Source organism: Rana temporaria, chromosome 1 (genome assembly GCF_905171775.1).
Source record: "Rana temporaria chromosome 1, aRanTem1.1, whole genome shotgun sequence".
NCBI classification, from domain to species: domain Eukaryota; kingdom Metazoa; phylum Chordata; class Amphibia; order Anura; family Ranidae; genus Rana; species Rana temporaria.
In genome coordinates, this window is record NC_053489.1 from 590,776,332 (window position 1) to 590,793,831 (window position 17,500).

The following is a 17,500-nucleotide window of genomic DNA, read 5'->3' on the forward strand; positions in this document are numbered from 1 at the left end:
AAACTACAAGCAGAACTAGAATTGTTTTAGTTTTTCAAGAAAGAATTTCATTTTCACACTTCATTTGCTACAGCAATTTTTAGAAAGCTTCTATGCATAAAAACATTCTAGCCACATTGTTGAATTGAGTCCACATAAACATTTTAAAGTTGTAATGTATAGGATCACAACTGATCCCAAACCTTTATGCAGAGACAGCTTTGCAAAATGACGTGTCCAATGTACACAGGGAGTGTCAATATTGTTCTCTGACTTTTCTGTTTATTAAAAAAAGAGCCATCAGACCCTGGGCAGAGAAGTGGATGTACAGTGGAGGAAAAAAAAAGTATTTGATCCCCTGCTGATTTTGTACATTTGCCCACTGACAAAGAAATGATCAGTCTATAAGCTTTATTTTAACAGTGAGAGACAGAACAAAAATATCCAGAAAAACACATTTAAAAAAAGCTATAAATTGATTTGCGTTTAATGAGCGAAATAAGTATTTGATCCCCTATCAATCAGCAAGATTTCTGGCACCCAGGTGTCTTCTATACAGGTAAAGAGCTGAGATTAGGAGCACTCTCTTAAAGGGAGTACTCCTAATCTCAGCTCGTTTCCTGTTCAGAAGACACCTGTCCACAGAAGCAATAAGATTCCAAACTCTCCATCAGGGATCAAACAGGGATCTATCAGGGACAGGACTGTAAGACCTACACAAGGCTGGAATGGGCTACAAGACCATCGACAAGCAGCTTAGTGAGGAGGTGACAACAGTTGGTGCAATTATTTACATATGGAAGAAACACAAAACTCTCAACCTCCCTCGGTCTGGGGCTCCATGCAAGATCTCTCCTTGTGGAGTTTCAATGATCGGGTGAACTAGGGTTGTCACAATACCGATACCAATATCGTTACCGATATTGAGCATTTGCGCGAGTACTTGAAGTTGCGCAAATGCTCCCGATGGTTCACCGAACTTTTTTTTTTTCAGAAAGCGGGTGGAGAGGGGGCGGACAGGGGGTGGAGAGGGGGCGGAGAGCTGCTGTCGCTGTCTAGTCCCCAAAGAGAAAGCCAAGCCCCCCCCCCCACCGCCTAGATGATCAGCGCGGAGAACATTAAAGCTTAAAGCTTTCATTTTAATAGCTGTGTGTCCCCCGCCGCGCCTCGTTATATATAGCCCCTCCCCCTTGTTCGGGCACTTTGATAGCCAATCCTGGGATGGGTGATCTGTCTTTCTCTTTGGGGACAGGGCTGCATTTGGAGACACGTGGCTGCATTTAGGGACACATGACACATTTTAATCGGCATCGGCGAGTACATGAAAAAAAAAGTATCGGTACTTGTACTCGGTCCTAAAAACGTGGTATCGGGACAAACCTAATGTGAACGGTAAAGAATCAGCCCTGAACTGCACTGGAGAATCTCGTCAATGATCTCAAGGCACCTGGGACCATAGTGGCCAATGGATGAGAAACCCTTTCCCTTGTTAGGGAACAACTTACTTATAAACATCGGGGTCATTTGGGGAAGTTTGAGAATATATGGGGTCCTTGGTTGAATACCCCAGGTATGACACCAATGAGGCTGATGCAACGCAGAACCTCTGGATATAGAGCAGTAGAGGCCACTAGGCAGGTGTAGAAAGAGTAACGGGAGGGAATACTCAGGGTGCTTAGACATAATGCATCTAGCCTAGGGCTGAAGAAAATAGAGCTGCTAGATGGATGTATAAGTGATTTTGAAGATTTGTGAAACCTGTTGTGCAATATATCATGTAATATCTTGTAATGTATTAAAAAAAAAAAAAAAAAAGTAAGTATGTTTTTTGTATGTTGGAAATCCAATTAAAAAAAAGTATCCGATTTAAAAAAAAGAGAAACCCTTTCCCTCAGCCAGGGCATTGAAAATGGATCATGAATGGGTATTTCAGCATGACAATAACCCAAGGCAACAGAGGAGTGGCACATTAAATAGGTCCTGGAGTGGCCTAGCCAGTCTCCAGAACTTTATCTCATAGAAAATATGTGGAGGGAGCTGAAGGTTCGAGTTACCAAATGTCAGCCTTGAAACCTTAATGACTTGGAGAAGATCTGCAAAGAGGAGGGGGACAAAATCCCTTGTGAGATATGTGCAAACCTGGTGGCCAACCACAAGAAAATGTCTGACTTCTGTGATTGCCAACAAAGGTTTTGCCACCAAGTACCAAGTCATGTTTTGCAAACGGGTCAAATACGTATTTCACTCATTAAAATGCAAATCAATTTATAACTTTTTTGAAATGTGCTTTTCTGGATATTCTAGTTATTCTGTCTTCTCACTGTTAAAATAAACCTACTATTAAAATTATAGACTGATCTTTTCTTTGTGAGCAAACATACAAAATCAGCAGGGAATCAAATACTTGTTTTCCCTTACGGCATGTCCTCAAAAATGGCATCTAACTGTATAAAATTGAGGTATATTTCATTGCCCCACAAAATTTAGTTTACATTTAAAAGGGTTTTTTATTCTTTGGTAAAGGATGGATTTTATCAACCATTCTAGATTGCCAAATTATTTCATGATACTGTGAATGCAACAAGAGAAGTGGGAAGACTCCAAGCTGGCAACACTCCAAACTGTGCAACCTTGATTTACTAAAACTGGCGCAGCCCTGCATAGAAACCAATCAGCTTCCAGTGTTTTTTTTTTGGTCAAAGCTTAAAGTGATATATGTATGTATGTATGTATGTATGTATGTATGTATGTATGTATGTATGTATGTATGTATGTATGTATGTATGTATATATATATATATATATATATATATATATATATATATATATATATATATATATATATATATATATATTTAAAAAATATATATTTTTTTTATAAACAAACATATCATACTTCCCTCCACTGTGCATTTCGTTTTCCACAGTGTGGCCCCGAACCTCATCTTCTGGGGTCCCTCGGCTGCGCTCGCGGCTCCTCCTTGCATTGGTAAGCCCCCTTGAAAAAGTGTTCTCCCAGGGGGTTACTGTGTGGGTGTGCTCCCTATGCATAGAATGCTGGACTCGGCCAATGGCTGCGCTGCTATCAATCTATCCAATCAAGAGCAGAGAACCCCAGCCAGAGAGGAAGAGCATGCCTCTGCCGAGGAAACAAAGGGCTCGGGTGAGTAAAACAGGGGGGGGGGGGATGCGGTCAGTGTCAGAAGTTTTTTCACCTTAATGCATAGGACACATTAAGGTGAAAAAACACAAGGGTTTACGACCCCTTTAATTGAATAGGCTGAAATTAGAAACTGATTGGCTACCATGCTCAGCTGCACCAGATTATGCACCCTCCAGTTTTAGTAAATCAACCCCTACATTTTAGCAAAGCTCAAATCCATGTAGGAGTGGATATAAAAAAAAAACAGAAAGTGGATTATACCACTTATGCATACGGTATAAACTCGACATGAGAAAAAAGTACTGGTGTATGGACATTGATTATGGCACCAGCACTGATCAGAGCAGTAAAAGACTTGAATATATATAAAAAATAAACTATACTTGTACATTGCAAAGTGTAACACAAAAGCAGCTCTATGAATTAAGAACAAGCCTATACAGGACAGCAAGATGTTTTTCCCTGTATTATCAGATGTTCTACTACAGCAAAAAAAAATTAAAAATTATTTAGCTTGCATCATTTAACAACAGACATTCAGACAATTGTAATTTGCCTGAAATTAGTACAATGTTTTTGATTCAAAAACCAACATAAAAAAGAAAGCTTTAACAATAGTAAGAGGTTGGCAACCACAATAAAACAAAAAAATACCGGTAACAGTTATCTACAGTGTAGTATAGAAAAAATAAATAAAAAATAAGACCGGTCATTAAGATCACATGGATGCATTTAATCAGATGCCAAGTATACCCCTCGGGGTCACTTACTGTAATTAAAAAACACAGAAATCTCCCTTCTATCCCGTGGTTCCTGACATGGTCACACAGTTTAGAGGATTCCTATTGGTCTTACAATGACCGTCAAGAGAACCTCCCTCTCTAGTGTTCCGAGTTAAATTGTCTTCCTGTGTGTTCCATTGAGTCGGCCATAGAGTGATTGGCATTCGGCCAGTTCAGCAGGGACTGGCCAACTTTAGATTCATCCATGTTCAGGCCAGTTGTACAGAAGTAAAGCCGTCAAATCGCCTTCTGTACAACTACCCTGTTGGAGTTATTTTACTATCCTTTTCCTCGCATTTGCTGAAGGGCAGCATCTCCCTCACATTGTATTTTTAGAACCCTTTTTCTATTGCTGGTTCCCGCAGGATTACTGGTCATACGCATCTTGCACCACATCCGATAGTGAGCCGCCGGTCAAAAACGGAACAGAATGTGGATGCAGTGAGGTCTGTTCTCAACTGTGACCGATGGCTCACTATTAGAATGATTGCAGAAGAAACATGAATTACATAGTCAACTGTTGAGGAATTTGGGATTCTGGATTTGTACAGGAGAAAGGACACCATTTTGGTAGCGTGGATAACATCCAAAGAGCCACCACACAGGCACTGAACGCTATCCCGCTTGAAGACTTCCAGGAATGCCATTAAGAATGGAAAAAATGCTGGGAGCGTTGTGTACACTCACAATGTAAATACTTTAAAGGAGACAATGTTCAATGGTAACATTTTTCAATACAATTATTTTTAAATATCATTTTCATTACTTTCTGGGCACACCTTTTATATCAAGTGGAAATTGCGCTCATTGGGTTTTACCTGCCCTCTCCACCCAATGTATTCACTGCATATTATTATATATCTAAGGTGGGCACATGTGGTGTGCACAGGGTCCTGCTAATGGGGGGACTTAATTTGATACCCTCCTCCGTCTTGGATATGCTTCAACCCTCCCCCTGCTATATTTCTGATCTCGCTATATGGGCCGAGACGCATTTCCTTACTGAGCTCTGGACATGAAAGCATCCCACAACTAAGGCCTACATCTGACACTCTGCTTCCCACAAAAAATTTTCTAGGATTAACCTGGCCTAGTCTACTCCTCCTATACTCCCAACTGTTACTTCTATCAAAGTTTTACCCCGTGGCATATCGGCTCATGCCCTCTTTTGCCAGAGCTCAAACCTCTACCTGACCCCGGGAGTAAGCTTTAGGGGTTCTCTAGATTTTGGATCTCAGAGACAAGAATTGACCCCCAGGTCCAGTCCTCTCTACAGCACTGCTAACCCGCTAATGTTGGTACCGCAGACCCACTTGTAGTTTGGCACGCTTCAAAAGCATTCATAAGCCGTCGATATGCCACTCATATTATAATAGCTAGACAAAAGTAAAGAAAGAAAATCCAGATGGGGCTGCCAGACTTGAGGTTGCTTGTGCTGCCTCCTATTACCACAATACTTACAAAGCCCTCCTGACCTCCTTACTGGATGTCTTAAATCCTCATAGAACTTATGAGGAAGGTCCTTCTTCATCAAACACATTGGATATATGAACAAAGAACAATTGTGGTAGATTGCTTGCTAGGCTGTCTAAAGAATCAGCTCAGCTGCCAAATCCGTTCCTATGATCTATGGTCCTCGTGGTTACAGGGAAAGAGGAAAGGTGGACTAGTAAAAAAAAGGACAGTTCTTTTTTTTACCTTACTGCATTCTACACTTGAGCATGCACCCTGGGCCCCATAGCAAGCAGCTAGCTATGGGGGGCATTGGTTTTGCAAGGAGTGGCGAGGGACCCCAGAAAAGGAGGATCGGGGCTGCTCTGTGCAAAAACATTGCACAGAGCAGGTAAGTATAACATGTTTGTTATTTTAAAACAGGGGTGGGGAACCTGCGGCCCGCGGGCCGCTTACGGCCCGCAAAATCATTCCATCCGGCCCCCCCCTGTGCCGCTGAGTGTGTGTCTGCGGAGCTGTCAGAAGGAGCCGATGTTTACCTTGTAATTCCGGCTCCTTCTGACTAGGGGTGCAACGGATCGTCACCGATCCGTGATCCGAACGGGTCACCCCGTTTGGATCAACACACCCCGCGATCCGCGGAGCGCTCCGGAGCCTCGGCCTAGGAAAGTCCCCGAAGTTCCCCACCCCTGTTTTAAAACAAAGAAACCTGAGCCTTTTATATTACTTTAATGTCTATTAGGAAGCTTAAAATTCAATCATTTGCTGCAGAGAAAAATCAGGGGTTGTTAACCATCAAATCTGTTCTTACGCCCACCTACTCCTTGTAGAAGTAGGCGACACACAAAACACAAAGAACATTGCGGATTTACAGCGCACGATGATAAAGTTGGTCTGCAGCTTTCTGGTTGAAATGCCCATTACTTATAACTAGTGCCAACCGGTGAAAGGTCCAGTTTCCCACATTTAAATTGCATTGGTGTGTCACTGTATATTCTTCAACATTTCAAGATACAGCCAGTGGCTGATTCGTTAAAATGTGACTTTACAATTTTATTTGAAATGGTATTGCATTTTTTTACCTGGTGATCTGGTCAGCAACACACCTCCTGTATTAGAAGGCTCCCACTCTGGATGAAGGAGCACAGGGGGCACATCAGAGAGCAGAATTATGAATTGTAGCATTGTTGCTTTTGGGTCAATAGCGCTTTAATTCCCCAGGGGACCAAGTGTTTTTAGCAATTGGTCCTGTTCCGACTTGAGGCTTTGCCATTTACTAAACACACCTCTTAAAGCAAAATTAAATCCTTACCCTTTACAAAGGAAGTTGTCAGCTTGGCCTTGGATTGGTTTGTATTTGCCATGGTGCTGCAAATGTGATTTTATAAGACACCAGCCATTTGATGGCTTGACAGTCTGGTTGGGAGCCAACATAAGCACACCAACAACTGACATTTTCCATTGACAGTATGTCTTAAATGTAACCTTTTTGGAGACAGTTAAATCGGTGGGTTTAGTTCTGTTTTAATGATGGCTGTAGCTCCACCCCCTTTTGAAGCCCAAATGATGGCGATTCTTTTAGAGGGAGAACAGCCAGCACAGAGCACCACCCACCTCACCCCTTTAACATGTGTGATCTGTTCCTATTATGCTGCTGCAGAATTCTGCAGGACTGTATGATACTTTGTCCAGGCTGTGTATGTGTAAATGGAATCACTGATGGATGCACACAGAGCTGCAGCACTGAGTGATATGATCATTAGAAATGAAAAATTAAATGAATGATTCCTCAGAGCATCAGTTCTGTGTAAAGTATCTATAAAGCCCTATATGTACAAGGGGCTGCAGATGCATTACACAGAGCTGCAGCCCTGAGAGATCCATCACTATTCTTAATAAACAAGCGCCACCGGTCATTAACCACTTAAGGACCGGACCAATATGCTGCTACATGACCCAAGGGGTTTTTACAATTCGGCACTGCGTCGCTTTAACAGACAATTGCGCGGTCGTGCGATGTGGCTCCCAAACAAAATTGGCATCCTATTTTCCCCACAAATAGAGCTTTCTTTTGGTGGTATTTGATTACCTCTGCGGTTTTTATTTTTTGCACTATAAACAAAAATAGAGCGACAATTTTGAAAAAAATGCAATATTTTTTATTTTTTGCTATAATAAATATCCCCCAAAAACATAACATTTTTTTTTCTTCTCAGTTTAGGTTGATACTTATTCTTCTACCTATTTTTGGTATAAAAAATAAAAAAAATCGCAATAAGCGTTTATCGATTGGTTTGCGCAAAATTTATAGCGTTTACAAAATAGGGGATAGTTTTATTGCATTTTTATTAAATTTTTTTTTTTTTACTGGCGGCGATCAGCCTTTTTTTTTTCGTGACTACGACATTATGGCGGACACTTCGGACAATTTTGACACATTTTTGGGACCATTGTCAATTTCACAGCAAAAAATGCATTTAAATTGCATTGTTTATTGTGAAAATGACAGTTGCAGTTTGGGAGTTAACCACAGGGGGCGCTGCAGGATTTAGTGTTCATCTAGTGTGTGTTTACAACTGTAGGGGGGTGTGGCTGTAGGACTGACGTCATCGATCGAGTCTCCCTATAAAAGGGATGACTCGATCGATGCAGCGCCACAGTGAAGCACGGGGAAGCCGTGTTTACATACGGCTCTCCCCGTTCTTCAGCTCCGGGGAGCGATCGCGACGGAGCGGCTATCAACGAATAGCCGCGCCGTCGTCCCGGATCGCTCCCCGAGGGAATCCGACCGCCGCATGTAGCGGGGGGGGGGTCCCGATCGAACCCCCGACCCACGTCTAGGCAGGCACGTACAGGTACGTTGATGTGCCTGTCCGTGCCATTCTGCCGACGTATATGTACATGCGGCGGTCAGGAAGTGGTTAATTTATAATAATGACAGATCACTCACCACCGGAGGTGTGTGTGTGTGTGTGTGTGTGTGTGTGTGTGTGTGTGTGTGTGTGCGTGCGCATCAGTGGCTCCATTTACACATACACAGCCTGGCCAAATGATCATACAGTGCTGCAACGAACGAACGGTCAGTGAAATCGGGACAGTCTCGTGTATGGCACGGCCCAACACTGAAACAGAAACAGAATGATCACTGATAAGGTAGGGATGTTTTTGAACAGGACCAGGTACCCTATGCACTAGTCTCATGGGGAGTTAAAGTGGATCTTAACTAGTGTCTCGTCCCATCCTGGTGGTTAACAGCTTCAAATACCTTGGTGTACAAATATCACCCAAACTCTCAGAGTACTGTTCGCTTAGTGTACCCCCTGCTGTCAGGGCCAGATTAAGAACATCATGGGCCTGGTTCTGAGGATTTTGGTGGGGCCTTTTAGGCTGCATTCACACCTCCGCGACAAGTAACGCCGCGTACGCGGCCTATTTTGCCGCGAATAGTGTAACTTTTTTTTACAAATCCTTCCTATTGCTTTGTATGGCCGAACGCCAATGCTGCCTGAAAAAAAGGGTCCGGGACTTTTTTTCATGCCGCAGGTGTACGGCGTCTATGAGATGTGAACCATCTCATAGACAGCAATGGGAATTCTCCCCTCCAGCGGCACGAGCGGCCGGCATCAGGCGTTTTGTCGCGGAGGTGTGAATGGGGTGTAATAAATAATAAATAAATGCGTGGGAATGACATGAACGCAGCCAAGGCAAGTGACCAAAGGCACAGAACCCAGAAGGAAGACCGGGTGAAGATGGAAGTGTCCAGGCCCCGCCTGATTCATCGCAGCACTGGAGGGCTCAGTCTGAAAATTTAAGTGTACCCTAATGTGCTAATATGCTGTGCATACTTGTACATTGTGGCATAACCTACCCCAGGGCCTCTAAAAAGTAGTAATGTCAGGAAAGTTTACTACCGCTTTATTATCACAGGATCCCAGGAGCCTCTCATGGGGCCCCCTACTGACCCGGTGGACGGTGGCCCTTGGGCAGTGCCTAAGTGCACAGTTGCCAACATTTAAAAAATATTTTCATGGCCACTTTTTTATATAAGTGCTATATTTAGAGTAGCTGAGATCCCCGATGTTCCTCTATACATCATAGTAGTAATCACAAAATTAAATGATTACTAATAATGGGGCAGAACAAATATGAGAACTGATATTTCCTTTAGTTGAACTAACAAAAGTGTGTCCATTCTAGAGCTGGTAATATTGAGGATATTCAGTATAATTTTAAAGAACTGTTTTTGTGGGTAAGCGACATAGGGGAGGAGTATGGACGGTATATAAGTGGGAAGTATGTGAGGGAGAGGAATGTGGAGGGTCTAACAGTGGGCACTATGTACAGGAGAGGAGTACAAGAGAGAAGTGTGGAGGGTATGATGGGGCAGTATGTACAGGAGAGGAGTGTGGAGGGTATGACAGTGGGCAGTATGTACAGGAGAGGAATGTAGACGGTATGATAGTGGGCTCTATGTATAGGAGAGGAGTGTGGAGGGTATGACAGTGAACACTATGTATAGGAGAGGAGTGTGGAGGGTATGACAGTGAGCAGTATGTACAGGAGAGGAGTGTGGAGGGTGCGACAGTGGGCACTAAGCACAGGAGAGAAGTGTATGACAGCAGGCACTATGTACAGGAGAGGAGTGTGAAGGGTATGACAGTGGGCACTATGTACAGGAGAGGAGTGTGTAGGGTATGACAGTGGGTACTATGTATAGGAGAGAAGTGTGGAGAGTATGACAGTGGGCACTATGTACAGGAGAGGAGTGTGGAGATTATGACAGTGTGCACTATGTACAGGAGTGGAAGGATATTTAGGGACTGAGTAGTGGTTAAGCGGGTCATACATGGATTGAAATTACGCCAATTATGCAGAGACCAGCCATAGTCAATCTATGTACGGGCTAGCTGGTTTTACACAAGTCAATCTATTAATCAACTTGAGTACAACCAGCCTGTTTTTTTTTTCTTAAAACAATCAGTGCTGCCAGCTAAAGTTAGCAACACTGATCATTGTACGCACTGGCAGAACACAATAACACTGCAGAAGTGATTCCCCCATCCACAGGTCAGCAGGTAAGAGGGTGTGTGGGGACAGGCTGGGGAGAGATACTAGTCAGTGGCTGGGTAGGCACTGGTAGTATCAGAGCCAGATACACACAGGTTACATACGCCACGATCGTTAGAGCGAGAACAATAATTCTAGTACTAGACCTCCTCTGTAACTCTAAACATGTAACCTAAAAAACTGTAAAGCATCGCTTAGGATACCAAAAAAAATTGTGCTAACTTAACTAACTAACTGTTTTTTTAATGAATGAAATTTTTTTTTCCAAAAAAAACATTTTTTTAAAATTGCTGCGCAAATACCGTGCTAGAGCTGCACAATTAATCGTTAAAAATATCGTGATCTCGATTCAACCCCCCTGACGATCTTCAATGCAGAGTTTGCTGATTCTTTCATATAACAAGTGGAGAGACTTTCAGCTGTCAAAAGAAAATATCTGGGCAGTCTGCCAAGTTTTTAACAGGAAACATTGTAACTGACACTTCCTTCTTAGATCAAAGGGATACACTTCTGTGTGTAAAGAACAAATCTGGGCAGTCTGCGAAGTTTGTAAACAAAATGAAACATTGTAACTAACTAACATTGTAACTACATTTAACCACTTAAAGTCCAACACTTGTTTCTTAAGTTAAAAAGCAATATTATTTGCTAGAAAATTACTTGGAACTGCCAAACATTATATATATTTTAGCAGAGACTCCAGGGAATACAATGGCAATTGCTGCAATATGTTATGTCACACTGCATTTTCCCACTTCAATGAATAATAAAAACCATAAAAACAAAACAGTGAAGTTAGCCCATTTTTTTTTTTTTTTTATGTGAAAGATGATGTTACGCCGCAACAATCGTGAGAGAATCGTGATCTATCTTCTAAGCAAAAAAAATGCAATTCTCATTTTAGCCAGAATCGTGCAGCTCTGTACCCTGCAACATAAAAAGTGCAAAGACCACCATAGAGTAATTTTCTAGCAAAAAACAAATGATGATTTTTACATGTAGTAGAGAAGTGTCAGAATTGGCCTGGGTGGCAAGGGGTTAATTACCATGAGTAATATACAAATAATTATTATAAGGACTGTGATCCTATCAGTCTGCTGTAGTGTGTCAGCTTGTATTTATATTGGCCGCTCTGAATGTAGCTTCTGACAGGCTGTGCAAGCAGGCCCGTATCTCCGGAACCATAAATGATAGCCGTCCCATATTTTAACCAGTTGTGGGGTAGCTCTTCACCTGCCTACCCCCCCCCCCCCAAATGTGGGGTTTCTGTGACCTCTGGTCATCGAGCTACAACCCCCCAAATTCGATCTTAAAAAAAAAAAAAAATAAAAAAAAAAAAATAATTTTTTTTTGGGGCAAATGGGCCTATCTTGAGAAAGGGGCCTGGAGCTGCAGCTCCATCAGCCCCATTGTTAATCCGGCTCTGCCTGCTGTCCCGCTTTAGGGATAAGATCAATACTTGGAATAACCTTAAAATGTCATTGGCAGGGAGAGCCAACTTGATTAAAATGATTCTAATGCCCCAGCTATTGTATTTTCTACACAATTTCCCGGTGGTTATACACTTGAAAGTTTTCAGAGTGGTGAACACCCTTTTTCGGAGATTGCTGTGGAATGGTAAGGCCCCCAGGATCAGGGTGGAGCAGCTTAGCATGCCAAGTATAGTGGAGGGTTGGCTGTACTACATTGCTGCCCAGTTGCAGCATTTGATGGGCTCTATGGCTAGGGATCCGGTGGGCTCGGCGGCACAGCTGATGCGGTTTCCTTCAGGAGCTGAGACCATCCCCCTGCGCTTGGAGGCACAAATGTTTCTTAGGTCCAACAAACAGAACCAGACGATGGAGTTAACTCAAAAAATATGGAACAAGGGTAGGCAGCTCCAGGGGGTGTGGGGTTCACAGACCATAGCCCAATATGGGACAACTGCTTGTATATTGAGTTGGCTAAATTGCAACAGGGCCCATAGGGTGACATTGCTATCTCATATATTCCACAATGGTAGGCTGTTATTTTCTGAACTGCAGGCTCGTTTTGACTTGCTGGCCACTATGTGGTTCCCGTACCTTCAGCTTCTGCATGCTGTTGCGGCGCAGGGAGATGCAGGGGAGTGGACACTGTCGCCCACTCCGGTATTCCACATGCTGCACTCTACCTCTGAGACCAAAGGGATTATATCCCAATGCTACCAGATGTTACTGTCCGAACACTTGAGGGCATACCCATGTAAGGCACTTTCTTCTTGGGAACGAGACCTCGGCCAGATTACAGGTGACCAATGGGAGGAGGCTCTTCAGTCCCTAACTACTTGCTCTCTGATTGTGCCGCAAAAAGTTTCCCAATTGTACATACTATTAAGAGTGCACTACACTCTGGTGAGACTGCATAGGATGGGTAGACTGGTGGACCCGACGTGCTGCCGTTGTCTGCAGCACGATGGGGACCTTATACATCTTCTGTGGTTGCTGCCCGAAGCTACACAGGTATTGGAATGGCGTGGTGGGGACAATTAACTCTGTATTCCAATACAGGATCCCAGTCGACCCTCTGTGCCGTCTATTGGGGGTGCTGGAAGACGTGGTTCCTGAGAAACTGACTAGGGTGGCAATCTCTAGAGCGCTGTTCCATGCTAGGAAACTACTTTTAATGGGATGGAAGTCCGCCCGCCCATTACTCCTGGATTACTAATGTGGGGAATACTCTAGTTATGGAAAAATATATATACCAGCATAGGGGGGTGTCCCGGCAGGTTTGAGCGGATATGGTCAATGTGGCTGGATATGCCGGGTTTGAGCCCCAGGGAACTTGTCATGACTAGACTTTTACAATATTTATAGGTGGGAATATAATTGGTGCCGTGTTGGAACGTGAATTGAGTTGACCTGTATCGTGGTGGGTTGGTATAGTACCTGGTGGAGTGGGGAGGAGGATGGTTATGGGTGGAGTGAAGGGAAACTGTCTATACATGTATGCTGTACATTTCATTGGGTCCATTATTCGTCTGTGCATTGGAAAGTATTGCCGTTTTTTTTTTTATATGTTCAATAAACACCTTTTTTTTAAAAAAAACAAAAAAAAAACTAGTGTCTCAATTTCTTTCATTCGTCCCTCTTCCAAGGCTCCATCCGGCATGTGCACAGATGCGCCACAGGTCTTTGCCAGGTTCCAAAAACCCAGTAGAACTTGGCTGTGCATCTGCACATGCACACAGCACTGCCAGTGCTGATATTTGGGCACTCCATTTGCCAGTGTTTTGTGTGTATGTGCATATCTACAGTTAAACTGGCCATATCACATTTTAATACATGTCCCCCCCCCCAATCCCCCCACCCCCTTAAAGGAGCCAATTCCCCCTTTAAAGTGGTTCTAAAGCCTGAAAGTTTTTTTTTATGCATTCTTTGTATAAAAAAAAAAAAAAAAAAAAAAAAAATTCAGTGTGCAGCCTCCTCCCCATGCTCCCCTTCATGCTCAACTCACTGAGCTAAATACCGATCCAGCGATATGCATGAGAGCAGAAGCTCTCCCGGGCCACTGGCTCAGACCCAGCAGTGGGAGTCATTTGCTCCCACTGCTGTCAATAATTATTTTAATAACAAACATTACAATTACTTCAAAGCATCAAAGCATAAATTAATATATTTTAAGAAAAAAAAAAAAAAAAAGGAAAGAAAAAAAAAAAAAAAAGAGCGGTTCATGCCAACAGTAACCAAGTATGTTGTGCAATCATAAGCAAAAGGTCTATGATCCGATAGGCCACTTTGGGCAACACCTAGAGTTTTGCAGCCTTTTTTCCCCCCTCAGTTTTAGTACATAAGCCGGTATAAGAAAGAGAAAAAAGGTTGGACTGAGGTCTAAATTTAGTAAACAAGGTTTAATTTAGGGCTGCAACTAACGATTATTTTCATAATCGGTTAGTTTGACGATTATTGTTTTGATTAATCGATTGAATCGGTTAATAACGTGAAAAAAATAAATAAATAAAAAAGGAATTTTGCAGGCAATTCGCATATTTTTTTGGCCAATTTGTTGTTGGGCAAATTTAAAAAAAAACACAAATTGCCACAAAAACACATTACATGCTTTTCTGCAGCTTCTCCATTGAAGTATATTGAACCAAAAAAACAAAATGGCACCATTTTGCATTAAGAAAAGTCATTGCCCTTTCCAAATACGCAGCAGCTGGAAAAAATGATGGATGTGAACGTGTCCCATAGGAAACAATGTAAATGAACTGTTTCTGCAAAAAGCACCAAAAAACACAGAGGTGTGACCCAGGCCTAAGATGTTTAGTAACATAATGGGGGTTAAAAAAAACTAAAAAAAAAAAAGCAAATAATCGCTACTGTAAGGGGTTCATTTATTACTGTGGGACAGTGAAAGTAATATTTACAGTAGCGATTTGCTTTTTTTTGTACTATAAAGGGACAATTTTAGTTTTTTTTAACCCCATTATGTTACTGGCCGATTAATCGATTATGAAAATGGTAATCGATTAATTTCATAATCGACTCGTTGACGATTAATCGATTAGTTGTTTCAGCCCTAGTTTAATTTTCATATTAGTGGACCAGAGAATTAAAACTGCCAACAGCTGAGATTTGCCCTGGGTAAGGTTGGTCAATGGTGAGCAGATTAGGTGGGGAGAAATCTGCCTGTGCTTGAATGACCTGCATGACTCTAGGACCTGCCATGATCTTTGTCCAACAATAGTAATACTTATAGCTTTCTTCTGATCTTTTAACCTTCTCGGTCAGCTTTGCTTAAAAAGGTGAACTTTTTCTAGCACCGCCTGACCCCAAAGGTTCTCAATTGCCCTCTTACAGTTCAAAAAGTGCCCAATAATCTCAAGAAAGGCTTAAAAATAGATGCCTCGTTGTACTGGCAACTTTGCTTGTCCCTCCTAGTGCTGCCCCTTTATGATGCCATGTGTCCTTTTATGTTTTTTTCTATTATTTTTATTTTTTTTCTTTCCTTGTCCCTTCTTTTGTTTATCCTTTACCTGGAAAATGTTGAAAATTCAATAAAATTTAAGTTTTCAAAAAAAAAAATAGATGCCTCTATAGCAAACTTATCAGATCCATTATCAATTATTAATTTCTTTCATAGTGCAGCCCCCACATATGTTCACAAGCAGCCATATCACCAACCTACAACAGAAGCAATGCACTCTACAACTAAATCACCCAGCTCATTCAGTGACATTGAAACAGCATCTCTATAGTAATCAAGAAAACCTCATCACAAAATACAATAAAAATAAAAATCTGTTTGGTTGCCATGCGTTATTTCCTGCACTTTTCACACTTTGCAATTCCTTGCCAAATAAGGCTAGAGTGAAGGTAAAGTACACCATTCAACTAATCTAGTCTGTCCATCTAGCTCTCTCCAGCTATACACAATATAATAAAAACAAGAGCAATTATGGAATCTCAAAGCTGTAATCTCTCACAAATGTTTCAAGTGTTCCTTTGCTCCAGGACCTGGGCATTGGGCCATGTCACTGAAAGCATAAGAATTCTGCTCATTTAGAAATTTGGCTTAAAAAATAAATTCTTAAAACTATACTAAAAATGGTAAAAAATGGCAATAAATATAAATCAAAAATTCATAGAATAAATGTAAACGTACATTTAAGAAAAACAAGAGGAGGTACAGTTTTTTTACCAGTTGCATTTGCCTTACAATAAATCCTTGCCATCAGAACAATGCATTCTTTACAGAAAAGATGGCAAGATTTTGTCGTGGTAATTTCATGGAAGGAAGATTTGGCTCACAATACAGTGTGGTGCGATGTTCTATTGGGGAGATGCTGGCTTTCATTCTTTAACAACAATACAAAATTGCCTATGATAATACAACAAAAGGAGTACTCACTTTCTTTTATGCGGAGTCTCTGTGCTCACAGAGTGATGTCGCATGAGCTTCCTCTGTGGAACAGATGGGGTTTTTTGCACGGGCTCTGGAAAATCCTGAGCTGTGACAGGAAAGTGACTTAACGTGTTAGCTCGGCGTCGGAATCCTTGATGACATAATTCTCCAGGATGATCAGATGGGAAGCTCTCCGCTGCTTTGGGTAGGTCACCCAGGGAACCATGCGCCTTTAGAGGCATTTCAGGAGACAGTGCTGCCTCCATCTCGCACACGGAAGACTCCTGAAATTCAGAAGAGATTTTACATTGAATTCCATAAACATAAAGATGCTAAAGCTAGGAGGAACGCTCTTCTAAATGAGAGGAACATGGCGTTCATACTGTGCCAAAGTACCACCCACACACTGCCTAACTGCCTGGTTGTGTACCCTAAAAGATGCATCATAGCAAAAGTCCTGGATAAGAATGTCGTAGATGGCAATCACGGAAGAGGAGAGGATCTACTGTAGCTGGCCATACATTATACAATTTTCTTATTCAATTTCTTTTAGATTTACCTTCAGCTATGTAGTGCAAGGCCCTACCTAATTGCATATAAACTAAAATTGTTTAGGTTTGACCTCGTACTATATGATTTTGGTAAATGTAAAGGAAAATTGTACAAGAAACTCGTATAACGAAAAGGCCAGCCTAAGAGCATTTTTTTTTTATTAAAGAATGTTTTTATTAATTTTCAGTACAGTACAAAATCTGCGTAAACCAAACACTACAAAACACTTCTGCCGGGCAGAACCGGATTATATGGATAAAGTCCCCTTGAGGATGATCACAACGCCAGCATGCTGGAGAGCGGGCAGGTCCCAATTTATGTAGTCTATACGGGGTAAGGTGAGCTCCATGGACAATTTTGAACTGAAAAGAGACTAGCATTTTAAATAGAAAGTCCCATGAGTCCTCCCAGTCCTCAGGATCTTGCTCAAAAACATCAGTAAACCAGCGCTGACGAAACGCAGATAGCGCCGGAGAAGATACCCTGAGGAGATGAGCATAGAAGTGGGCTTTTCTGAGCATTATAACTTGTAATTCTTTCCAAACTGAGGTCACCAGCTGAGCCACCTCTGAGGGGGAATTAACTTCTGAAAGCATAGAAGAGTTGTAGATACCTGAAAAGGTACATTGGGGGGACATTG

General features: G+C 42.1%; 1 protein-coding gene across 7 annotated transcripts in view; it reads right to left on the minus strand.

Moving 5' to 3' along the window:
• TBC1D1 (TBC1 domain family member 1) overlaps positions 1–17,500 on the minus strand; it is a 294,417-nt gene that overhangs the window by 105,247 nt on the left and 171,670 nt on the right. For all 7 annotated transcript variants that reach the window (XM_040335139.1, XM_040335138.1, XM_040335136.1 and 4 more), the window contains one exon: positions 16,315–16,592. In XM_040335139.1, coding sequence (XP_040191073.1) covers positions 16,315–16,592 — 278 coding nt within the window. The remainder of the gene's footprint in view (positions 1–16,314; positions 16,593–17,500) is intronic.